The sequence below is a fragment of the Ursus arctos genome, unplaced genomic scaffold, assembly GCF_023065955.2.
Source record: "Ursus arctos isolate Adak ecotype North America unplaced genomic scaffold, UrsArc2.0 scaffold_2, whole genome shotgun sequence".
Taxonomy (NCBI): Eukaryota; Metazoa; Chordata; class Mammalia; order Carnivora; family Ursidae; genus Ursus; species Ursus arctos.
The window spans coordinates 38,803,799-38,831,045 of NW_026622874.1; the positions used below are offsets into that span (position 1 = coordinate 38,803,799).

The window sequence follows — 27,247 nt, forward strand, 5'->3', positions numbered from 1 at the left end:
TCTGTCACATAAATAAATAAAATCTTTAAAAAAAAAAAAATAAGTGTAGCCAGTGTTAATGGTAGTCTACAAGTCGTGTAAAGGTAAATGGGTATTCACTGTGAAATTCTTTCAACCTTTATATGTTTGAACATTTTCATAATAACATATTTGGGGAAAATGCCTAAAAAGGATAGGCAGGTAATATAACTTAATAAAGCAGGCCAAGTATACAACAGTAGAGGATGGTGGAGCGTGGGGCATCAGGTATCACGCTCTGCCTAGAGAAGGCAACTGCCACTCAATGCTAATTGTTTACTTTGCAGTGCCAGATAGTCTAATTTTTTAAAAATCTCAAATGTGGAATTTTTTAACGTGAAAAATCTTTATTTTTAAAATGCCACATGGGCCAGGCAAAATGCTTTTAATTTACCGACATTTTTCTGTCCCAAAGATTTTAATTTTAAAGGAAAAATTGGAGGTGTCCGCTTGAATTGTAAAGTCACCATTGTTACCACTAACATGTGACTTTGAAGAGATCTCAGCAGTAGCGGAGACCTTCTGCCGTAACCTCAATTCCCCCGTCCTGTGGGCGCCGTACAATAATGCTTTGCCAGGGCCATGCCGCTGTATTCATGACACTGACCCAACCAGGACTTTGCTCTGGGGCTGGGAACAGCTGTGAGATTGTGCTGGTTGGCATCGATTTCCCTGGGCTCACTTTAGGATTATTTAATAGGGAAAGGGCAGCAAGTAGTACATGCTAGCTTGCTGCTCAGATGTAGTTCCTGGATATAAGTCACTTAGGCTTTAACAGAAATTAGCACTAGGTGGGAATCAGCAACAGAAAAGACTTCTAAGACTTCCTTATATTCTCTGTTCTGGCTACGTGGTGTTGCAGTCTACGCAGGGTCCTAAGCTCTTAACAGTCTCTGTGTTACCCTTTTTCACTGTGGGCGTTCTAATCAGCTATGCTGTCCCTTCTACCTCAGGGATGCTTCTCAAATCCATCCCCTCCTCCATGTCTCCACTGCCAGTATCTTACTTCAAGACCTCATCCTTTCTAGCCTTGATCGTAATTTTCTCAATGGTTGTCTTCGTTGTGAATTTTTCCTGCCAGCAGTTCAGTCTTCATATTCCCACTACAGTTAACCATTCTTAAGATACAATTCTGGTACTATCACTCCCTGGTTTAAAAGGCTCAGTACCTCCATGTTGCCTTTAGGATAAAGATTAAACTCTTTATCACGAGATACAGGGACCTTCATTGCTGCCTGTCCGCCTGTCCTACCAGCCTCTCTTCCTTCCATTTCCCATTAACCTGTAGGGTAAAATTCAAATTCCTTAGTATGGCGAATGAAGCCCGGTTCAGATTTTCATGTGTGCCCCCACCCCCATCTGAGTACAAAGATGCCAAACTTCTCACCATTCTAAAAGACTTTCTTTTTTTTTCCTTTTCTCCAGACCTTTGTATTACTGTTCCCTTTGCTTCTGATGTTCTTCATCCCTGCTTTTTATTTTATTTTATGTTATTTTATTTTCATCCCTGCTTTTTAAACTGGCTAACTCCTTCTCCTTTATAACTCAGGTGAGTAATATCCATTCTGCGAAGTGTTCCCTGTTACCCCCAAAGTTAGTGACTTCTTATTCTGTATTATAATTCATTTTATATTAGAGTATGATTTCTGTTGCATGTATCATCTACATATCTCTTTCTACGACTAAACGGTAAAGTCTTATTCATTTTTGATTCCTGCATCTCCCCCTAAGGATTATGTCTGGCAGAGTATAGGCCTCAGTAAATGTTTGTTACATGAATAAATGGAAAGGCACTTTACAGTCAAGGAACGTATTACTAAGATAAATTCTTAACCTGTTCTTTGGTAATGTGAGTCAGTGTTAGATCCGGAACTTAAATCTGTGTTCTCAGATTTTCTGTCTGTGCTAACAATAGACTTGTTGGACCCCTCTGTAGCCAGGGACTCTGTTATGGCAAAACGTAGCATGCAGCCCCTGAACTTCCTTTGCCAGCTGTAAGAGAGTCATTCTTCCACTCCTGGTTCATTGTCTTCCCTTTCCTCTCTCCGATACTTCTAATTTACTTCCTTCTCTTGTTAATAGAACCTGACTGTGGTCTGTTGGCATCTATTAGAACTTACGGAGAGTTAATGCTATATTTATGTTTATTTTAAGTATATATTTTTTGCCCTTTCTGGTGGTGAAAGGAGTGTTCTTGCTAACTCTTAGAGACGAGGGTGGTGGTGGGGGGAAGCAGTAGTAGTAATAATAATACTAGCAGCAGCTAACATGTGGCATTTAACTATATGCTGGTCTCTAAATATTTTTATGTACATTAGCTCATCTGTAACCCCATTAAGTAGGTACCATAGTTGGTATGATAATTTTATAGATGAGGAAACTGAAACATACAGAGATAACTTGTTTTAAGAATACAAAATTTAGTAGACCTGGGATTTGAACCCAGGAAGTCTTATTCCATAGTCTGTACCCTTAACTAGTACACTGTTCTTAGTGGGGGTGCTTTCTTTAGTATTTTCTACCAGAGGACCCTACATGTGGGGAGACATGCCAATAAGTGATATGGACTTACATGTGACTAGCTTTGCCCATGTAAAACTCTTGATGAAAATGTGCAGGGAAGAGAGTAACCTCTTGTTTTAATATCTCCTTTTAGGGATAAAATTTGCTGTACTGATTTATACTTTCTGAGAATTCAGTCTTCCTTTAATTTCTTGGTGGCTTTTACTCTTTACCCAACTCAGATCCCAGAATTGCCTTCCTTCTTTTCACAAGGCTTACTTGACAGCTATGGATCATTGCCCATGCCATAGCTTTCAGGCCGTACTCTTGTGGCTTATGAAACACTTGTTTATGGGCACGGAGTGATCTGGAGTTAAATAGAAAAATCCCTCTCCCTGGGACAGCAATTTACTCTACATGCCAAGTTGGCAGCAGATTAGACCTTTGGGGGGCTGTGGTTAAGACAGGTAGCCAAGATATGAGGGAGGTTTCTAATCCAGACTCATGCTAATAAACAGAGTGGTAACCAAAGCAGTTTAATGGGATCTTTGTGTTTTGCATGTAGTCTAGCCAGGAGTGACCAACTCAAAATCAACCAATTGGCCACATTCCTCATATGAAATTATTGGAGAGTTAGACTAATATCAGTTTACCCTATATATGCTAAAGCAAAGTTATTTTTAGGAAGATAGTATCAGGTATTAAAAATGTTCCATGAGCCAAGTGGTATCTGGAGACTGGCCCATGAACTCTATTTTGGATACCTCTAAATTGGTAGGTACAAAACATTCAGGTGCTTCTGCAACTGAATATGTGACCTTAAATAAGTCATTCAACTTCCCTGGGACTAGTTTCTCCATTTGTAACATGAAAAGTCCTAGTGTTTATTGCTCTAGCTACCATGTTCTTTCCTTCTTTTACATCTTTGTGTAACATGCTTTTTCCAAGGAACCTCTTTTGATCAAGTCTGTAAAGATGAATCATCCCATTACTTAGTGTGCCTCAGCTCTTATGTGCAGAGTTTGTAAGAAAAGAACTTCAACAAGGGCTTTCTTATTTCTATACAAGTGTCCAAGTGACTCAGCTGTGCACACTCTTTTGATCTGAGAGAAACTCAATGCTTGGGATTTTTACCATAGTTACTAGGCCTCATTTATTGTTCCTCAAAATCAGGATTATCAGTGGATCATGAAACAGAGATTTGGACACTAGAACTATAAAAGTTCTGTTTGAAGAATAACCCTGGGCTTTAAAAAGATGGGCCCTTTATTCTTTCTTCTTCTCAACTTTCTAAAAACGTGCCTTGATCTGACATGAGGTAGGTCAAATGTGTATAGCCTTGTATGGTACAAAAGTTGACAAAGTAATACCTCTAAGACAACTTAATGGGCTTTTCTTCATTTAAGTGGATAAGTGCATGGGGAATGGAGAAGGTTAAAGGAAACATTATTTGAAGGGTAAGGGCTTGGGGCATTTAGAGGAGGCCTTAGGAGAATCCAGAATGAACATATTTTTGGTATCTAAATATTGTCAACCCTTAGGCAGTATAATACTTGCTCTTAACTGAAGGAAGGTGTTTTCTGGTCCCAGATTGTAAACGTTTATAGTCTTGCGGGTAATATGCCAGTTTACTGAGAACAAAATCTTAGTCAGTGTGATACTCCATGGAAAATTCTTTACTTCTGCTGTTTCTCTTGGCTATCTCTCCCGAAAGGCTACAACAAATCAGTGTCCAGAGCCTGTCTGACCACTGAGTACATAATCAGATATAGTTCTCGCCATCTGGGAGCCAAACTGTCTATGCCGTGGGGTTGTGAGTCTCTCACACAGGGCTGACAGTTGCTGGAGTCACCTGTCCTGTTGGAGCAGAATGCTCTTATGATTTTCACTTGCATAGTAGTTATACTATATCATGATTGGAATAGAGAGACAGGTACTAGGAAGGAGTGACTCAAGTGTTGGATCAGTCAATCTTAACTACTAATATGTTAAAGCCTTCTCGTGTGATGATGTGCTGATGGTTGAGATTTCCAAATTTACTGACTCCTTTATCACCTTTAATTTGCTGGTATAAATTCTTGTTCTGTGCTGCGAGTACCTCATTGGAGCAGGGGGACTTCGAGCTTTGAAATGTTGGGTTTCACAGCAAACTCCTCAGTCAGTCCTGCCACCCTCGTTTCAGTTTCAGTCCTCAGCCAGAGTACTTCCAGCAAAATACCTAGTGTGAGAACCATGGGCAGGTCTTCAAGGCCTTTGCTATTAGGGCTAACAATTGGAAAAAAAACCTTGGAAAACTTTCTGTTAAATGTAGTTGTCTTTTAAAAAGTGGTCTAATTAATGTTTTGACCATTTTTCATCTGGCAAAGAAAGGGTGACTCACTGCTGTGATTTTCATTAATACCAAGGAATAAGAATGTGGCAAATTCTTCAGGTTCTGATTTCCTCTTCTCTGCCAGTTGTGTTTTCTATGGCTTTAGTAACAAATTACCACAAATGGTGGCTTAAAACAATAGAAATGTATTATTACACAAGCTAGAATGTATTATCTGGAGGCTGGAAGCCTGAAACCCAGGTGTTGATAAGGCCACACTCCTGTAGGCTGTAGGGAATATTTGTTCTTTGCCTATTCTAGCTTCTGGTGACTGTCAGCATTCCTTGACTTGTGGCTGTATCACCTCAATCTGCCTCTGTGGTCACATTGCCTCCTCCTCTTCAGTTTGTTTCAGATCTTCCCCCTGCGCCTCTCCCTCTCTCTCTCTTTCTCTCTCTCTCTCTCTCTCATTTTTAAAGATTTATTTATTTGTTTTTAGAAAAGAGGGAGTGTGAACAGGGGGAGGGGCAAAGGGAAAGGGAGAGAATCCTTAAGCAGACTCCACACTGAGCGTGGAGCCCAACACGGGGCTCAGTCCCACAACCCTGAGATCACAACCTGAGCCAAAACCGAGAGTCAGATACTTAACCAGCAACACCACCCAGGCGTCCCCTGTCTGCCTCTTATAAGGGCACTTGTCATTGGAGTTAGGACTCACTTCGATAATTCAAGATGATCTTGTCATCTCAACATCCTTAATTATATCTGCAGAGACTCCTCTTCCAGGTAAGGTACATTCACAGGTTTCAGGGACTAGGACATGGACATATCTTTTTTGGGGACCACCATTCAACACACTACAACACTGAAAAGAAGACACATGGACAATACAAAATGGATAGGAGGCAGCAACATACAACATCCTTGACCTGGCCCTAGTCTGTACATGGATGTGCTGTGTCGTTTTGGTGGAATCACCTTGGGCAGCCTAGAGAGAAGTCTTCGGGTGATTCCAGATATCTGAGAATCAACTGAATGTACAGAAAATGTGACTTTCATGCATTTGGGCATTTATTCTTCCACCTAACAAATATCTGTTGAGGGCCTCTTATGTGCCAACTGCTGCTGTAGGTGTTTGGGACACATCAGTGAACAAGTAGCCTTTGTGGAATTTATATTCTAGCTTTGCTAGGAATGACTTGAGATGTTCATATAGGTGATTCAGGAATGTGGTGTTTAGGCCGACCTCGTGGTGCAACGGTAGCGCGTTTGACTCCGGGAATGTGGTGTTTGGCTCATTAATGTTTATGTGAAAGAAATTATGCTCTTTGCTGTTATCTCCAAGTATTTAGGGTTTCCAGCATAATGTTGAAATTATATAATTTGGGGGATTATTTAAATTTTGAATTATATACCTTATATTTAAATTATTATTATTATTGAATTATAGAAATTTTGGGAGGCTAAAGGACAAAACAGTGAAATGTATGGAATGGGGATATATTACAAACATCATCGTCTCCCAGCATGTTTGTCAGCATGATTTGTTGACATCAAGGCAAGTGTGAGCTGAAAAATCCAAACACACAGGTGGTATGCTGCCTAAAGCCCAGCTTCTAGGTGTCATCTGCCCTGGCATCTGGAGCTGGGTTTTGTGGGGAAGAGAGTTGTGCTGGGGCAAAGGCAGGTAGTTTTCGCAGTATTCTGAGACACGAGAGCAAGGTCAGCTCTTGGAGCCAGCGGCACTTGGTGGTGGTGACAGTTGCAGGCTATTTTGGGAATGGAGGAGGCTTTGTTTTGTAAGGCTTTCTCTGCACTCCCAGATTTAACTCTGGCACTGATCAACCATCAGCCACTTTTGTCTTTGATATGGGGAGAGCAATATTAGGTACAGTACAGACATCATAGTGCTCTTTTATCATTTTATTGGTAAAATCAAGTCTTTTTCCTTGGAGATAGCCTATCATTGCCAAAGAAATGTGACATACTGATTTTAGGAAGCTTTAAATTATTATCTGGCAGTTTTTCTAATATCTCTCTGGACCAATCATTAAATAATATCTCCTTTTGTTAAGGAGCATAGGAGAACATGTTATTTTGGTAATGTTCTGTGTATCCTCAGGAATGAAAAATAGAAGGAAATGAACATAAGCCACAGCAGACGGAATAGGGTTAAATGCAAAGAATATTCCCGGTGATGTCATGAGTAACATCAGAAACTTCTGTAGTGTCCTTTGCCTATTCAAGGAAAGGAAAGACTCGTCTATCTGGAAGGTTCATTACAGCTGTCTGGAGAAGCCTCATGTCGGAGTCTACCCCCTGGACAAGGTTTTATAGATGGACGAACCCGCTCAGCCACCACGCTTCGGTCGTGAATGAGTCAGCAGCACAGCTGCGCATGGAGTGGGCAGAAGGGCATCTAAATTTAGTCGTTATTCACTTGAGAAGGTTTTCAGTGACTCTTTGTCTCTCCTTCATGGCTTTAGTCATATTCCTTCTTCTGGAGACAGAAACAAAAAGAATGGAGGATGGTCACTCCAAGATATTTCATGAGCACAACTCTGTTGATTGTCTCTGAGGATGTCTCTTTCAGCTTAACCATGGTACTTACTATTTTATTCACATAGCTCCTGAATTTAGGAACTACAGAATCCCGCACACTAGAGAGGAATTTTTTTGAAGTCAGACTTAATAAACAAGCTCTACAATCTTGATAGTTCAAAAAAATTTTTTACCAAACTGCATTCCTCCTGTAAGATCCTGGAGGTGGGGGAGGGCAGTGATGGGTGAAGAGTTAGTACAATTTGTGCTTTTTCCTGGGGAAGTTGCTATTTGTTAAACTGGTGGCTTTAAAACAAACACAATGCCAGGGTTTAGCTCCTTTAATCCTCACAAAATCCTATGAGGTAGGTGGTATTCTCCCGCTATATATGAGTGTACTGAGGGGTGCCTGGGTGGCTCAGTTGGTTAAGTGTCTGCCTTCAGTTCAGGTCATGATTCTGGAGTCCTGGGATCAAACCCACCTTGGGCTCCCTGCTCATCGGGGAGTCTGCTCCTCCCTCTCCCTCTGCCTCTCCCCCTGGCTTGTGCACTCTCTCTCTCTCTCTCAATTAAATAAATAAAATCTTAAAAAAAAAAAAAAAAAAGACAAGTACACTGATCCTCAGGTTACATACTTCACTCCAGGTTATACATATTGGCAGAGCTGGTATGCAACCCGGGTCTGTCTGACTTCAAAGCTGATGTTTTTAACAATATAGTGTCCTTCACTTTGTGAAGGGTATGGAGAATAATTTAACTGTTGACCTACTTTATTTTCTTTGAGATGATTCTTTGGAGACTGATGATCTGCCAAAGCACATTGCAGATTTTTGTTGTTGTCGTCTCAAACATCCTCACAATGTCTAAAAATACTAAAAATACTGTATCAAGAATTTGAGATTCATAGACAAAAATATCACAAAACTGAAAAGGAAGAGAACTGAAGTGGTGATAGGGTGAAGGAGATTAAGAAAAGGAAGGGAGAGAAGAGGGATGGAAAGAGAAATTTTCTCCTGTTTGATACCTGGACTCACTGGGCTTATTTTAGGCCCTCTGGGATTTGACTGCTGTCATCTTCAAAGGACAAACAATGATCTTGAAAATGTTGGCTTCCAAAATCTGCCTGGTGGTGGTGTGGCCATTGGAGCTAAGTTTTTAGACTGTTGAGCCAAAGAAATTTTGCAACTGAGCAGGAAGCAGTTGACCCAGCTGCTTAACACAGGTTAAGATGGCACATTTGATCTTCATGGTACAGGAGTTTATTTATTACATGGGCAAAGCACTTTCTTCTTCTTAGACTTTAGTCCTTTTTGAAAAGTATTCCCTTCCATCCTTTCACTTAAAAGTCTTTATTAACAGTTTTTAGCAAGGTACTCTGCAATGAGTTGGCCAAATCTTACCCTATGGGGATTGCAGACTGGCAGACATGGAATATATCTGAAATTTAGTAATAATAATAGTTATGAAATATTTCACATGGTAAAGAAGTAAAGAGTAAATGAGGAATGCTTGTCGAAATTGATAAACCTAAGGGAACATCGTAGAAGAAATGTAATTTTTGGAGCTGCCTGTTGAAAGAGAGACCATTATGAATTTTGGCTGTAAGAGTCATCTGGCTTCCAAAGGTCAGGTTAAAGGAATATATTATATTGCATCAAATCTTATCTAGGCTGATATGTTAGCTAATCTCAGTAAATGTAAAAAGAGTATCAAATGGTTTGGGGAAAATGAACAGAGATGCTTTTTGTAACCAGGGTTACCTAATTAAATTTTCATCCAAATTGAATCTGTCTTTGTTCATGCATGCCCCTGCTTCTAGGCAGGATTGACCTGAGGTTTATCTCTGGAAGAAGTTCCTGTAAGTTCTCTGAGTAGGATATGTACTACTTAAGCCCCATATATATATAAATTTGGAAAAGGAAAGAGTATTTTGATAGCTTGTACAGACAATGGTGGATACTCATGTCAGGGTTTTTTTTCTTACTTTGTGACATCAAAATTGAGTGGTCTAACTTATACTTTGAATGAATCTTTTACCCATGCATGATTATCTAATACCATGTATTTCATTAGTACTTGGAAAATAAGGGTTCATTGAGTTATGCAGATTTTCCAAATGTTTATGCGTTTACTTATACATTTGTGGATAGTCCCACTGATCTCGTCAAAAGAGTGTTAGGAAGCTGTCCAGTGTTCATGGTAGTGGTGTGTTTCCCAAAATTCCGAGTTCTTTTGGATGGTCAAATTTTATCACTGGCAGCAAATGCTAGTTATTTTCTTTGAAGTGAACAAGGCTCACCTCCTTCATTTTCAAGTCTTAAACCATAATTGGCATGTCACTTGTTCTTTTGAGTAAAAATAGCATTCCGTGAAAAAGTGACTAGTTCATCTCACAATAGATACACAAGTGCTTTTTTCTTGGAAATAACCATCATACTTTGGGATGCAGCAGAAGTGCTTAATGTATACCTCCTATGAGATTTAATAAAATTAATAACATTTACTACTTCATCAAGGCCATTCTTTTTTATTTTTTTTTAAGATTTTTTTGGGACACCTGGGTGGCTCAGTCACTTAAGCATCTGCCTTGGGCCCAGGTCATGATCCCAGGGTCCTGGGATCGAGTTCTGCATCAGACTCCTTGCTCAGCAGGAGCCTGCTTCTCCCTCTGCCTGTATTTCCCCTGCTTGTACTCACTCGCGCACCCTCTCTCTCCTCAGAGGGAGAGGGAGAAGCAGACTCCCCTCTGAGCAGGGAGCCCCATGTGAGGCTCCATCCCAGGACCGTGAGATCATGACCTGAGTTGAAGGCAGATGCTTAACCAACTGAGCCACCCAGGCACCCTCATCAAGATCATTCTTAAATGAAGCTGTTTTGTTTTGTTTTAAACCGAGAGTGTGTGGTAGGGAAGAAAACAGTGAGTACTAGTATCCTTTGATGCTACTGCCTTAATTCATATAAAGGCATCAGTAGTTTTACCCATAATACCTTTTGTATCCTTAGTGCAAATGTCAACACAGTGAAAAGGGCCAATAATGTCTTAATATTGTTATAGAAAATCATTTTGATCTGATAATAGCTTCTCAGCTAAAGGTTTTTTTTTTTAAGATTTTTTTATTTATTAATTTGACAGCACGAGATAGCCAGTGAGAGGGAACACAAGCACGGGGAGTGGGGGAGGAAGAAGCAGGCTCCCAGCAGAGGAGCCTGATGTGGGGCTCGATCCCAGAACGCTGGGATCACGCCCTGAGCTGAAGGCAGAGGCTTAACGACTGAGCCACGCAGGAGCCCCTCAGCTAAAGTTTTAACTCCCACCACACACACACCTCCAGCCTCCAAAGGGGGGATTTAAAGACAAGTTTTTTAAAAAAGGAGTCTCATTTGTTTCTAGGTCCTGAATTATTCCAACTGTTTTAGAACCATCAAAGCCTTGATAATGACTGCCTTTATCAATGTGGGCATTTTACTTCCTTTTTATTCTGTAGATAGCTTAAGACAGCCTATTGGTCTGAAGATCTCATTGCTATTTGTTACTGTTTCTTCTAGGCTTATGGGAGGCCTAAAATTTCTATTCAAAGAGCTCCTCTGCTTTCTCCTAACTTGCTGTGAGAGGGGCAGCTAAAGATCCCTAACCATTCATAACTACAAACGTACTTTGCCATATGGTTTGGAGCCATTCAAAAAATACATGAAAAGAAAGTACATTTCTTAGGTTTGAAGTGATCACCTCATCCTTTCTCACCAAAGCAGGGATTGTTTGAATCTTACACTGTAGCTTCCCACTGAGAAAATTGCATTTGATTCTGTGTGACTGTTTTCTCTTGAAATTCGTAAGCGAATTAGTGGTTTCTAGCAGGTCCTTTTTTATGTTATGATGATGAAACAGCTCACCATTTATAGTACTTTAGAAATCATTTTCACAATTAAGCCTAATAGTACTATAAATAAAATTAAGTGTCATTATACCTATTTCACAGCTGAGGTTTTTTTTTTTTAAAGACTTATTTATTTATTAGAGGTACAAGAGTGAGGGGAGAGGAAAAGAGAGACTCTCCAGCAGACTCCCCACTGAGCTCAGAGCCTGATGTGGGGTTCGGTCCCATGACCCCAAGAACTGTGACCTGAGCCAAAACCAAGAGTTGGACACTCAACCAACTGAGCCACCCAGGCACCCCCCACAGCTGAGATATTGAGGCATGCAGACACTTCTGGGGTTTGCATAAAATCACAAAGCTTAGAAGTCATCCTCTGGACACTTTTATCGGTATGCAAGAAATAGAAATTAATATATCATTACAACTGTTGTATTGTCAATGCCCAGAGCAGTGTCTGGCACACAGTAGAACTCAATAAGTACTTGTTGAGTGAATGAATGGACTTTTCTTTTTAGGCCTGTATTGATGAAAATTTGGACATGGTGAAGTTTCTGGTGGAGAACAGAGCCAATGTAAACCAGCAGGACAACGAGGGCTGGACACCCCTTCATGCAGCAGCTTCCTGTGGCTATCTCAACATAGCAGAGTGAGTCTCTGTATGAGTTTGGATTATTTGTAGGAATAGCCTTCATTTCTCTTCTGCTTTTAAAAATTTGAATTCATAAATAGTTATAATTTCTGTTACAAATTATAAAAGCAGTAGGTTGAATCATTTTTAAGGAATAATTGATACTGTGTTTTTATATAAACCCATAATTTGTTTGGTTTTTTAAAGGATTTATTTATTTATGTTAGAGAGAAAGAAAGACCACGCCAGTCAGGGGAGGGACAGAGAGAGAATCTTCAGGCAGACTCCCTGCTGAGCACAGAGCCTAAGCCGGGGCTCAGTCTCATAACCCATGAGATCATGACCTGAGCTGAAACCAAGAGTCAGCTGCTTAACCACCTGAGCCCCAAATCCACAGTTTTTTAGTTGAAAATTTTTGTTTGCTTCTATTCTCAGGTAGTTCATATTTGTTGGGATATTTAGAGGCGGCTCCTGTTGCACTCTCTGGGTCACTTTTTGAGCAATTATAACAATATGTGGGCAGGCCTAGAGATTTTTTTCTGGACTTCTTTGTAAACTTGTTTTATTGTTTAAGAAAAAAAATCAGTGCTTAGTACAAACGAAGATGGAGAATGCCTGGCATACTGATCACAATACCCGCATAGTTAATGGCAGAAGAATGAGCCTAAACATGGAACAAAGGAAGGGATTGGCACGTATTCTCCACAGTAGTTGAATGGGTAGGTTTATTAAGACAAATAAGTAGCTCCTGACCTCCGTGACAACTAGTTGCCCCTGCCTTGGGCAGAAGAATCCTGACCACATAATGTCTGGTATATTAGAGGTACTAAATGTTGAATGAAGGAATGAAGGTTATGTTTATTTTTATATTACTTATTTATTTAAAAAATTTAATTAATTTGTTTTTTAAAGATTTCACTTATTTTGAGACAGAGAGAGTACACATGCAAGCAGGAGGAAGGGCAGAGGCGGAGGGAGAGAGAGAATTTCAAGCAGCCTCCATACTCAGCATAGAGCCCGATGCGGGGCTCGATCTCATGACCCCGAGATCATGACCTGAGCAGAAATCAGGAGTCAGACACTTAACCAACTGAGCCACCCAAGCGCCTCTAAAGGGTTTTTTTTTAAAATAGGAAAGAGACTTTAGCAGTCGAAACATCTTTAAAATGAGACAATTGAGTATATTCTAGATGAGAGTAGATTTAGGTTGATAAGGTAAATTCACTAAATAAAATCATGATATTCTGTGAACCTTTGAAAATCAAATGCTTGTTTTAAGGCCCTTTTCCATATAATTAGAGCTCTTATCCAGCAAACAGCAGGGAGGATTATGTTGGCAGCTATGTGGAGGCCTGGGAATGGCTTCCCACACAATCTGATTTGCCCAGGTTTCCTGGGGGAGAGCCTGTGTCTCTGTTTTGCTTTGGAGCCAGGGATGCTCAGTGGGAGAAGTTAAACAAAGGGAGAGTCAGAGCCAGAGAAACACTAGGCAGCCCCGCTGGTGTTTGACTGGGCTGCTTGTTCTAAAAAGTGGACGACGGCATTGGCCCCAGAGCCAACAGAAACGAACAATGCAGTTTTCTTTAGTCTCAGCTCTTCACCCTGTTCTAATTTAGTAAAAATCAGTCACCTCTTCATCCCTTAGGCTGCCCTCTTTTCAGAGTCTCATAGGAAAGGCTCTGATTCTCAGCCTTACCACTAAGGCCAGTATTCTGATGTCTAAGGCTTACGGTGGCTTCCTCATAGATTTTGATTTTTACTTTAAAAATGTATCTAAGAAACAGTTATAGAACATGTTAGTACCTCATTTTTTATATTTCATTATTTGTTCAGGTGGCTTGTTTGTGATTTTTGAGTTAACAAATCTTATTACATTCAAGAATTTCACTTTTTTCCATTGGAAGGTAATAAGCAAAGCTCATGCTTGGAATTAGGATCACTTGTGTTGGCATTGTCCATGGAGTCTCCTTTTCCCCCCCCTCTTTTTGTGAAGCTGAGTAGAGAGAAGGATTGTAAATGCTTTTTTACAGTGATTTCTTTAATTCATCTTTCTGGATGAACACAATTCCTTTGGAAATAAGTTTAAAATTTAACAATCTCCTGCCCAAATAAATATTACCTTGAGTGAAAGGAATCTATAAGAGTTACTATTTCCTCATATAAATTATTACTCATTAGACATATGAAAGTCTGACCAGGACAGTGACCATCTAGACTAGAATCTAATGCATAGGTGGAGTGGTGGTAGGGATGGCCTTCTTTAATTTATCTTTCATTATGCATATCAGTATTAGATAGGTTTTGACTTTGTCATTATTTACTTATTTGCAATATGTAGCATTATTTTCTGTACAATGGAAAAGAACCCCAGTGTTTATGTTTCTCATTTTGGTTGCTTTACCTTAGGTCCTATGAACAATGTTTTAGATAAGATTAGCCCTCGGTCATTTTGTCTTTTTTTTAATCTTAAATTTTATACTCTTATGCTCCGAATCATAGGAATTCTAAACTTCAAGGGCGTGGAAACAAACAAAAGGCAAACTAGCTTTCTAGGAAGAATCTAAGGGCTGCCTGGGTGGCTCAGTTGGTTAAGCGTCTGCCTTCAGCTTAGGTCATGATCCTGGGGTCCTGGGATGGAGCCCTGTGAAAGGCTCCCTGCTCAGCAGGAAGTCTGCTTCTCCCTCTCCCTCTGCCCACCCCCCACACTCATGCTCTCTCTCTCTCAAATAAATAAATAAAATCTTAGAAGAGAGAATCGAAGTGCATTCTATTTCATGTTCCATTACCTTTTTGTCTCATAGTTGAACTCAGTATGATATACTTTTAAAAAGAGGTTTAGAGGCTATTATTTTTCTCATTTTAATATGAGTTCAGGCTTATTGTTAGTTAGCTGGATGTTTTATATTTTTATTACCAATAAGTGTTTAACTTAGAAGCAGCAGACTGACCCAAGGGTGCAGCATTTAGTTTGACTTTATAGTTTATTGGGATGCTAATTTATTCTGGGTTTTAAAACACATTAAATTTTCTTTCTTCCTCCTTTAGATTGTAGTAAAAATACCTTGTATCTGTCATGAATTAGGAAGAATAGAAGGTCTTTATTTTCTGGGGACCTATTTATTGAACTAATCGGTATTTCTGAGCCTCTGGGTAACTATAAGGATTCTCAGGAGTTAAGTAAATATTACTTTATAGATTGATTTTATTCTTGTTCAGGTAAAAGTGGGAAACTAAACAGGTGTTTATTTCTTTTTTTCCTAAAAATGGTCTAGAAAGATAAGCTTGCTTAACAGTAATCTCTGATTCATGGTGAGCCAGATTGCTTTCTAGAAATGAGTCTTCTTGATCATGAGCATAGGAACATGTCAGAAAAGGGAAAAGCAGGGGCCTGTATACCCAAGTGACATTGTGCCTGATGCAGTAAGGGATGGAACAGATGTCAGAGCAGAGTGGTTAAGATGTTTCATTTATTTCAGGTAATGTAGTGCCGAGAGGAAAGAGATGATGTCAGAATGTCATAGCAGTGATAACACTGAGGAAGACACAGTTCTTGCCCTCAAGTAGCTTTCAGCCCAACTGGGCAATTTTATCAATAGTGTCTTAGCAGAGGTCCAGAATTAGTGCTGGGGAGGCCTATTGGGGGGGAGGGAGGAATTAAAGGAAGGAGACAGAAAATTCAGTTGGTGAGAACGGGCGAAGGCTGCACGAAGGCAAAAGCATTTTAACTGGATTGAAATATGGAGTTTCTAGAAGGGAAAGGATAAGGGGAGGGTGTTTCATCCAGTTGGAGGAAACTACTTGAGCTGTGGAAGAGAGCTGAGTGAGAGTGGGGTGTATTTGGGAACATTAAGTAATTCAGTTTGATTAGAGTATAGGGTACAGTTCAATCCAAAAAGCATTTATTGAGTGCTTACTATGTAGATTATTTCCATTTTGATTTTTCAGGGTGGGGGAGGTGTAATTGAATGTTTCTTTGGCCTGAAGTTGAGGAACCAGAAGAGAGAAGCTATTGAATATGTGGAAATGAAGGAGTAATTGACGTACAGAGGACTGATACTTGATGGAATGAAAAAAGCAGATACAGGGAATTGAAAAAAAAAAAGTCTCTTCTTTGAGACTGTGAGGACAGGAGAAAGAGCTGAAAATTAGAGGAATTGTGAATGCTTTTGCACTCTATATATGTGCAATTGATCCAGAAATTCACAACATTTATTGAAGCTCATTTATACCAGCAAAAACATGATTTTAATATAGTCTTTGTTGATTCTTTCTCTTTTGCCAACTCTTTGAATACAGTGACCAAATCTTGACTATCTTTTGAATATCTGCGATATAAAATGTGGTACCTTAAACATAGTAGGGGACCGATAAATGCTCGCCAACTTGTTGAAACTGATTTAAATAGTTTTTCTTTCCCCCTTTAAATACTCTGAGTATTCATTAGAGTTCCCAGCATTACTGGGATTCTCACTGGCCAAAAGCAACTTGATCCAGTGAACAGATGAACCAGAATTGAAGATGGGAGGATGGGGCCACCTCCTCTGTCATTTGCCAATTCTTTGATTTTAGGAGAATAACATGTATGGGCCTCAGTTTCTTGTGGAGGTGGACTGCCCATATTGTCTACTTCTTAAAATTGCCTGACTCATTATATAATTTTATGTGAAAGCTCTTTAAAGATCAAAAAGGATCCATTTAAGGTATTAAAATGATCAGACCTTTCTTCTTCAGGATTGAATATTGTATTTCAATATAAAATCTAACTACTTATTTAACTACTTATTTAACTACTTATTTCTTTAGTAATTTAGTTTCCTTGTAGAGTGTAGAAGGTTTTTTTGTAGAAGTCTCATTGAAGGGAGAATTTTGTGGAGGCATAATTTAGGTAGATTCATGCACATTTTATTTCATTATTTTTCTGTTTTCATACCCAGCACTACTTAATATACTCTAATGTGGCACTGAGAAAGTTTTTGCGAGAATCACTTCCTTACATATCTTCTGAGGGTTCTAAATGCCAATATTACAAGTGTATAAATCCTTTTGGGAATCTGTGTTTGGACCTCAGGGATGGTGGGTGAGTTTTTATGACTGCGTGTCTTCCTTATGGTATTTAGAAAATCTCTTGCTATCCAGTGGGAGTGAGAGGGTGGAAGTTAGGAATATGAGTGTGAAAGAAATCCTGTTTGTTGGTATTGCTCGTCGTGAAATAGAGAAGCTTCCAGTCCTAATTACTGAAGGCTAATGGAGTTAGAAATTAATAACGGAACATGTTATCTGGGACCCTATTTAAAACCCCCAAACAGTGGCCTTGATCTGCATTGAAGACATCTGCACGAGTATAAATTAATATTAGACTGACAGAGATAATGTAGATCCTGGATCTTGTCTACACAGGTATTTCATTAACCATGGAGCCAGTGTGGGTATTGTGAATAGTGAAGGTGAAGTCCCCTCTGACCTTGCAGAAGAGCCTGCCATGAAGGATCTTCTTCTGGAGCAAGTAAAGAAGCAAGGTAACCTAAGCGATTGCAGGGTGCCAAGAGAGACTCTCAAACATTGCCACTTAGAAAATAATCCATTTGCTGTATAGAGCTTTTCATTATCATATGATAGGAGAGAATTAGATCTGTCTCCACAGCATTAGTCATCAATCACCAACATCATGTATCCTCTTAATAACTCACACAATAATAGGCCAAATGTCAAAAGGATGACCAGCCATTCCTTGTTTTTGCCATATCCGAGGATGTATACCCATTGTATAGTTGGGAGTGACCTGAGTGACCTTTGATAATATGAATTAGACTGATGAGGAGCGTGAAGTTTCTCACTGTGTGTACATGGTATTGGATTTTGCTACACGTTATAAAGTCTAAAGAAAGGATGATATACAGTATAAATTTGAGTATTGGTCAAATTCTGTTGATGACCTTGCATCTTTTCTCTTGGTGAGAGCTGAAAGTGGTGCTGGTAAAAGTATTTATTATAACCTCTGAAATGATCCTTAACCATACTGACCATGAAAATTATTCTGTAGTTTGTTATTTAGAAGAATAAATTCTACAAATACCAATTTTAATTTTTAGAGGAATCCATATCAGAGAATAAGTCAGGATTCTCCTGAAGTCTCTGGGTTCTTTTAATTAAAAAATATTGCAAACAGTCAGATGGCAGGGAGGACAGTTTTAGGAAGTTTGCTAGAACCATCAAAAAACTTTGTGGACATGATTTGTAGTGATGTTTAGTCTTTCTGTTAAACTAGCTTACCCACAATCTGCACTTCATTCCAAAAGATTAAGCTCCAGTGGCCTTTCCTGATATGATCCTTTAGAACTGGCAGGCCAATCCTGGCCACGTCTGTTTGTTCACATATTACCGGAAGCTGCATTTGCACTACTGCAGCAGAGTTGAACAAACCGAATGGCCCACAAAGCGGAAAATATTTAATATCTGGCTTTTTTTGGAAAGTATGCCAATGCCTTAAAATAATGATGTCCTAGGGCAGTAAATACTTGTTTTTACTGCCTTCCCTTTTATAATTTTTGTGCCCTTTGAATTAAAGAACTTTATACTTAGTTTACCATTCACTCCCACTCAGCCTCATGCTGAGATTGACATCACAATTTCCAAAATCTTTTTTTTTAAACAAACAGGTTTTTAAAATAGCTTTGATTTAAGAAACCAACTTTTCTTTTTTAAAAAGACAGATTGATTGATTGATTTGAGAGAGAGAAGGGGGAGGGCAGAGGGAGAGAATCTCAAGCAGACTCCCTGCTGAGTGCAGAGCCCCACGTGGGACTTGATCTCATGAACCATGAGATCATGACCTCAGCCTAAATCATGAGCCATACGCTCAACTGACTGAGCCACCCAGGCGCCCCAAGAAACCAACTTCTCTATTTTGATTTCTGACTCTTCAATTAAGGATTAAGGAATGTGCTCTGTTGGAAGAGCTGTTCAAATGTGTGCTTAACTTTGCAGCACTTTTCTCTCTTTATGTGGAATTCTGGTATGTTCTATATCAGATACCCCTTTCAATTCATCAAGACGATATAACAGTCATAAATACATATGCACCCAACTTTCGAACACCTAAATATATTAAATAAATACTGACAAATCTGAAGGGAAAAAAAGACAATAATACAATAGTAGAAGGGGACTTCAGTACCCCACTTTCAACAATGGATAGGTCACCCGAACAGAAAACCAACAAGGAAACATTGGACTTGAACTTTAGACCCTATGGGACCTAATAGACATATACAGAACATTCCATCAATAACAGGAAGAAAACTGGGAAATTCACAAATATATGGATATTAAAAAACATGCTGCTAAACACCCAGTAGGTCAAAGAAGAAATCAGAGAAGAATTTAAAAATATCTTGAAACACACAAAAATGGACACAGCATGCTAAAACTTATGGAATGCAGCAAAAGCAGTTCTTAGAAGTTTATAGTGACAAATGCTTACATTAGGAAAAAAGAAATATCTCAAACAACTCACCTTTACATTTCAGAGAACTAGAAAAAGGAACAAACTACCCCAAAGTTAGCAGAAGGAAGGAAATAACAAAGATCAGAGCAGAAATAAATGAAACAGAGACCAGAAAAAAAAAAAAATAGAAAAGATCAATGAAACTAAGAGCTGTTTTTTGAAAAGATAAGTAAAATTGACAAACCTTAAGCTAGACTGGGAAGAAAAGAGAAGAGTGAAATAAAATCAAATGAAAGAAGAGGTATTACAACTGATACCACAGAAATACAAAGCCTCATAAGAGACTACTGTGAACAATGATATGCCCACAAATTGGATAACCTAGAGGAAGTGGATGAATTCCTAGAAATTTACAACCTACCAGGACTGCATCAGGAAGAAGTAGAAAATCCGAACAGACTGATAACAAATAAGGAGATTAAACCAGTAATCAAACAACAAGAAAAGCCTATGGTTTCTCTGGTAAATTCTACCAGACATTTAAGGAAGAATTAATACTAGTCCTTCTCAAATTCTTTCAAAAAAAGTGAAGAGGAGGGAGCACTCTCACGCTCATTTTATGAGGCCAGCATTACCCTGATACCAAAGCCAGATAAGGACAGTACAAGAAAAGGAAACTATAGGGGCACCTGGGTGGCTCAGCCGTTAGGCATCTGCCTTTGGCTCAGGTCATGATCCCAGGGTCCTGGGGTTGAGCTCCACGTCAAGCTCCCTGCTCGGCGGGAAGCCTGCTTCTCCCTCTCACTCTCCACTTGCTTGTGTTCCTCCTCTCGGTGTCTCTCTCTGTCAAATAAATAAATAAAATCTTTAAAAAAAAAAAAAGAAAGAAAGAAAAGAGAAGGAAACTATAGGCCAATATCCCTGCTGAATGTAGATGTAAAAATTCTCAACAAAATATTAGCAAACCAAATTCAATGGCACAATAGAAAGAAAGATCATACACTACGATCAAGTGGGGTTTATCTCTGAAATGCAGGGGTGGTTCAACAAACATAAATCAGTAAATATGATACATAACAATAGAATGAAAGGTAAAAATCATATCTCAACAGATGCAGAAAAAGCATTTGACAAAATATAACAACGTTTCATGGTAAAAATTCTGCACAAATTGGATATAGAAGAAATTATCTCAATGTAATAAAGGCCGTATATGACAAGCCCATGGTTAACATCATACTCAATGGTGAAAGGTTGAAAGCTTTTCCTCTATGATCAGGAACAAAACAACGGTGCCACTCTCACCACTTCTATTCAACATAGTACTAGAAGTCCTAGCCAGAGTGGTCAAGCAAGAAAAAGAAATAAGAGGCATGAAAATCAGAAAGCAAGAACTAAAATTTTCTTTGTTTGCAGGTGTTTATGATCTCATGTATAGAAAATCCTGAAGACTACCAAAAAAGCTGTTAGAAGTAATGAACAGATTTGTTAAAGTTGCAGGATAAAAAATCAGTGTGGAGAAATCAGTTGGATTTCTATACATGAAAAATAAACTATCTGAAAAAGAAATAAAACAACCCCATTCACAATAGCATCAAAAACAATAAATTGGTTGGGAATAAATTTAACCAAGGAGATGAAAAATCTGAAAAGAAAGAAATTGAAGAAGACACATATAAATGGAAATTAACCCATGTTCATGGATTGAAAGAATTAATATTGTTAAAATGTCCAAAGCCATCTATAGATTCAGTGCAATCCCTATCAAAATTTCAGAGGCATTTTTCACAGAAATAGGAAAAACAATCCTAAAATTTGTATGGAACCACAAAGACCCCACATAGCCAAAGCAATCCTGAAAAAGAATAAAATTGGAGGCATCACACTTCCTGATTCCAAAACTATATTATGAAGCTATAATAATCAAAACAGTGTGGTACTAGCGTAAAAAGAAATATATAGACCAATGGAACAGAATGGAGAGCCCAAAAATAAACCCTCACATACATGGTCAACTAATATTTGGACAAGAGAGCCAAGAAGACTCAATAGGGAAGGGATAGTCTTTTCAATAAATGGTGTTGGGAAAACTGGGTAATCACATGCAGAAAAATGAAATGGGACCCATATCTTACAACACTCACAAAAATTAACTCAAAATGGAGTTAAGACTAATGCATATGACTTGAGCTATAAAACTCCCAGAAGAAAACGTAGGGTAAAACCTGACATTCATTGGTCTTGACAACAATTTTTGGGATATGACACAAAAGCACAAGCAACAAAAGTAAAAATAAATAAGCAGGAACACATCAAACTAAGAAGTTTCTGCACAGCAAAGGAAACAACAAAATGAAGACATCCTACAGAATGGGAAAAAAATATCTGCAAATCATATATTGATAAATACATAAGGAACTCATACAACTCAGTAGCAAAAACAAAAACAAAAAATGGGCAGAGGAACTGGATGGACATTTTCTCAAAGAAGACATACAGTAGCCAACAGATTCATGCAAAGATGTTCAGCATCACTCATCATCAGGAAAATGGAAATGAAAACCACTGTGAGATATCACCTCACACCTGTTCAAATGGCTATCATCAAAAAGACAAGAAATAATAAGTGTTGGCAAGGCTGTGGAGAAAAGGGAACTCTTGTACATAAAGATGTGAATGTAAATTGGTATAGCAACTATGGAAAATTGTATGAAATTTCCTCAAAAATTAAAAATAGTACTACCATATGACCCAGAAGTCCCACTTCAGGCTATATATCCAAAGGAAATGAAACTAAAATCTCAAAGAAAGGGGTGGCTCAGTCGGTTAAGCGGCCAACTCTTAATTTCGGCTCAGGTTATGATCTCAAGGTCCTAGGAGTGAGCCCCACATCAGATTCTTTGCTCAGCAGGGAGTCTGCTTGAGGATTCCCTCTCCCTCTCTCTCTGCCCTTCCCCCCAAAATAAATAAATCTTGAAAAACAAAAAGATCTCAAAGAGATATCTGTACTCCTCTTTTCAATGCATCATTATTCACAATAGCCAAGATGTGGAAGCAGCCTAAGTGTCAATCTATGGATGAATGGATAAAGGTGTTATATATATAATGGAATATTATTCAGCCATGAAAAAGAAGGAAATATTTCTATTTACAACAACATGGGTGGGCCTTGAGGGCATTATGCTAAGTGAAGTAAGACAGAGAAAGAAACAAATATTATATGATCAGAGAGTAGAATGGTGGTTTCTAGGGGCTAGGGGTGGGGATGAATGGGGAGATATTGGTCAAAGGGTGCAAACTTCTGGTTATAAAATAAGTTCTGTGGATCTAATGTGCAGCATAGAAACTGTAATTAATGATACTGTATTATGAACTTGAAAGTTGCTAAGCAATTTTAAATGTTCCCAGCACAAAAAAGAAATGATAATTATGTGAGGTGATACTGTTGTTATCTAACTTTATTGTAGTGATCATTTTACAATATATAAATATCAAATCAACATGCACAAATTAAACTTACACAGTGTTATATGTCTGTTGTATCACAGTGATGCTGGGGAAAAAAAGAAATAAAATAAATTGCTTACCCTTTCACCCCATCTGTCTCCCCAAGTCAGACAGATAATCCTTAGGTAGTTCACATGTTTTCATTTAGGAAGTGAGCTGGAAGGGAGTAGACCAAGCACAGATAAAACATACTCATGACTATAGAACTCTTTGGATGGGTATGTTTCTATTTAGGACATGTCATCATTTTTTGGGGTATTTTTTTTTTATTTTTTTAATTAACATAGTAATGTATTATTTGCTTCAGGGGTACAGGTCTGCGATTCATCAGACTTATATAATAGCCAGTTCTCATTACAACATATACCCACCCCAGTGTCCATTACCCTGTTACCCCATCCACCCACGTCCCTCCCCTCCAGTGACCCTCAGTTTGTTTCCTAAGATTCCCTCTCTGGTTTCATCTTGTTTCATTTTTTCCTCCCTTCCCCTATAACCCTCTGCCTTATTTCCTAAATTCCACATATCAGTGAGATCATATAATTGTCTTCCTCTGATTGGCTTATTTTGCTTAGCATAATACCCTCTAGTTCCATCCATGTCATTGCAAATGGCAAGATTCCATTTTTGATGGCTGCGTAATATTCCTGTGTGTGTGTGTGTGTGTGTGTGTGTGTGTGTGTGTGTGTGTGTATGTGTGAGAGAGAGAGAGAGAGAGAGAGAAAATGTGTGTATACACCACATCTTCTTTATCCACTCATCTGTCAATGGACATCTGGGCTCTTTCCGTAGTTTGGCTATTGTGGACATTCCCGTTATAAACATGGGGGTGCAGGTGTCCCTTCAGATCACTACATTTGTATCTTAGGGGTAAATACCCAGTAGTGCAATTGCTGGGTCATAGGGTAGCTCTATTTTCAACTTTTTGAGGAACTCCGTACTATTTTCCAGAGTGGCTGTACCAGCTTGTGTTCCCAACAGTGTAAAAGGTTACCCTTTCTCTGCATCCTCACCAACATCTGTCGTTTCCTGACTTGTTCATTTTAGCCATTCTGACTGGTGTGAGGTGGTATCTCATTGCGGTTTTGATATGTATTTCGTCGATGCCAAGTGATGTTGAGCACTTTTTCATGTGTCTTTTGGCCATTTGGATGTCTTCTTTGCAGAAATGTCTGTTCATGTCTTCTGCCCATTTGGATTATTTGTTCTTTGGGTGTTGAGTTTGATAAGTTCTTTATAGATTTTGGATACTAGCCTTTTATCCTGATATGTCATTTGCAAATATCTTCTCCCATTCTGTTGATTGTCTTTTGGTTTTGTTGACTGTTTCCTTTGCTGTACAAAAGCCTTTTATCTTGATGAAGTCCGAATAGTTCATTTTTGCCTTTGTTTCCCTTGCTTTTGGAAACATGTCTAGCAAGAAGTTGCTGCGGCCGAGGTCGAAGAGGTTGCTACCTGTGTTCTCAAGGACTTTGGTAGATTCCTGTCTCACATTTAGGTCTTTCATCCATTTTGAGTCTATTTTTGTATATGGTGTAAGGAAATGGTCCAGTTTCATTCTTCTGCATGTGGCCTTCCAATTTCCCCAACACCATTTGTTGAAGAGAGTGTCTTTTTTCCATTGGATATTCTTTCCTGCTTTGTCAAAGATTAGTTGACAGTAGAGTTGAGGGTCCATTTCTGGGTTCTCTATTCTGTTCCATTGATCTATGTGTCTGTTTTTGTGCCATTACCATACTGTCTTGATTATTACAGCTTTGTAATAGAGCTTGAAGTCCAGAATTGTGATGCCACCAGCTTTGCTTTTCTTTTTCAACATTCCTTTGGCTATTCGGGGTCTTTTCTGGTTCCATACAAATTTTAGGATTATTCGTTCTAGTTCTGTGAAACAAGTTGATGGTATTTTGATAGGGATTGCATGGAATGTGTAGATTGCTCTAGGTAGCATAGACATTTTCATAATATTTGTTCTTCCAATCCATGAGCATGGAACGTTTTTGTTTCCTTGTGTTGTCCTCAGTTTCTTTCATGAGTATTCTGTGGTTTTCTGAGTACAGATCCTTTGCCTCTGGTTAGGTTTATTCCCTAGGTATCTTATGGTTTTGGGTGCAGTTGTAAATGGGATCGACTCCTTAATTTCTTTTTCTTCTGTCTCATTGTTCGTGTATAGAAATGCAACTGATTTCTGTGCATTGATCATGTCCTTATTTTATAGAAGGGGGCATGCCCCACCCCAGCCCCTTTTCAGTGACGCAGATGTTGGAGAGTTGCAGGCTAAAGGGAGGAACTTTATGGAGTTCCTCTATAATGTTTTAAAATGAAACAACAGCTACACTCCCTTGGAACTGCACATGACCTACTCAGCTGCTCTAGGATTATATAGCTTCAAGTCAGCATATTTCCCTACGTATGGATAGTAAGCATTAGAGGTAGATTATTTTTTGAAGTATATCATACCTGAAACCAAGATTTGTTGATACCAATCTTATGGAGTAGTAAGTGGGGAAGAACAATAGACAAGGACCTAGGATGTCAGAGTTCTCGTGACAACTCTAATGTGTTTTGTGGCCTTGAGCGAGGCACCTAACCTTTCTATGTTTATTTCCTCATCTGTTAAATGGTGATAGTAATATCTATTACATTTACCTCAAAGGATTGTTGGGAAACTAAAATGGTGTAACATGTAAAAGATCTTTGAAGTGTATAGCATTGTACAAATACTATAATGCAAAACTAATGTCCACTTTGGTCTTTATGTTCTTAAAATTGAAAACAATTTTAAGCGTGTTCCTTTAATGGATCTGCCATCGCACAGTATTTACAATGATGATTTAAGCCTGGTAAAACTAATATGTGTTATAAATGTCATTGTTCTTCTAAATAAAGAGTAAATTTGGTGAATACCCAACTTGATGACTAAACTGTTATTTGTGGTTTTATTTATGATGTGTTTAGAATCTAAGGAAAATATCCTGTCAGATTTAAATGGACCTTGAGTAATGCTGGCCGTCTGGTTTCTGCAGGAGTTGATCTAGAGCAGTCAAGAAAAGAAGAGGAACAGCAGATGTTACAGGATGCCCGCCAGTGGCTCAATAGCGGGAAGATAGAGGATGTAAGGCAGCCTCGCTCAGGCGCCACAGCCCTCCATGTGGCTGCTGCCAAGGGCTACTCTGAGGTCCTCAGGTATTGTCCATTTACATCAATCAGGAGTTTGGAAAACTGGGAGAAGATGAGCTGGGTTTTGGAAGCACGGGGTGAATTAGATTTTCAACTTCAATGTGTTTCTTTATTGTTTTCCTCTCTGATCGTGCAGTCTTTTCTTACGTTTTGCTGACGTTAATCCATAGATGGTCTCCCACCCTCCTACTGTCACTGTAGGTTCTCACTGACACGTATGATATGAAACAGATGAGGTGCACTGGCTAGATAACCTTACATGATCTCTTCCAGTGCTGTGATTTATCATTACTATCCTTACAGTCTCCTCTGGTGACATGTAATACAGGACAGACTTGTGATCACTTTGGTCCTTTTTGGACATAGATAATGTCTTTGGGCTCCTTAGATTCACGATACAGATCTCGAGTGTGCCGCATCCAGTTAGAGCAGGATAGTTAAACTGATGGGAGGGATTTGGATTCTACTACTCTGCCTGTTCGATTTTTCCTGACATCCACACATGCTTTATGTAGCTTTTGGTGCTACTATTGACAGGCTTTCCCAAATACATGGGTAGTTAATAGCATTGTGTGCGTAGTTGTTGCCAGACTCTTCCAGTGCTTCATTTTCCACCAAATATGGGGTTTCTAATAGGTGGGGCAGTTTGTCGGTATACCGCTTCTGCCTGAGAGTGACACTCAGATTCTGCTCACTTCTTAGAAGGTGTCTGGAGGCCCATGATATGGGTAACCTCAATCAGGCCAGTGCAGTTTGGGGCCTCAGGAGTCATCCCTTTCTTCCTTCATGCACACAGATTATAGCTTTGTAGTTAGCAAGAAGTCCCTGCAGATACTTTGCAGAGTTGGAAGTTTGAGAGTCTACAGTAAATATATGGGATCCTGGAAAGATCAACTACAAAGTTAGTAAGTAAAGTGCCCTGAAGAGAATTGAGTTCTCATTTTAGATGTTCTTTCCTCCCTGCACTGGGAAACGGAAAACACACCTTGTAACAGAGTTGTGTATGGTTTGGCAAATTTTATCAGGTGACTCAGATTTGGTGAATCTCAAAGGTATACACCTTTCCAAATGCTCCTCTTGTGTGGTTTAACATGGATGTGCCTAGGAAATACCCTATGACCTTTCAGAGTGGCTTGATAACTGCTCTCTGTGATTGGTTCTCAGTGTAGGAACCGTGAAGCCTGAGCTGTGCCTTAGAGGACAGAAGTAATCACAGTTTCCTGGTGGTTCAGGGCCAAAGTCTG

At 39.0% G+C, this 27,247-nt stretch overlaps 1 protein-coding gene across 8 annotated transcripts in view; it reads left to right on the plus strand.

The window, feature by feature from the left end:
* The window catches only part of PPP1R12B (protein phosphatase 1 regulatory subunit 12B), a 207,402-nt gene that overhangs the window by 37,497 nt on the left and 142,658 nt on the right, over positions 1 to 27,247 (plus strand). For all 8 annotated transcript variants that reach the window (XM_044377710.3, XM_057315719.1, XM_044377707.3 and 5 more), the window contains exons 2-4: positions 11,763 to 11,893; positions 17,273 to 17,391; positions 25,850 to 26,009. In XM_044377710.3, coding sequence (XP_044233645.2) covers positions 11,763 to 11,893; positions 17,273 to 17,391; positions 25,850 to 26,009 — 410 coding nt within the window. The remainder of the gene's footprint in view (positions 1 to 11,762; positions 11,894 to 17,272; positions 17,392 to 25,849; positions 26,010 to 27,247) is intronic.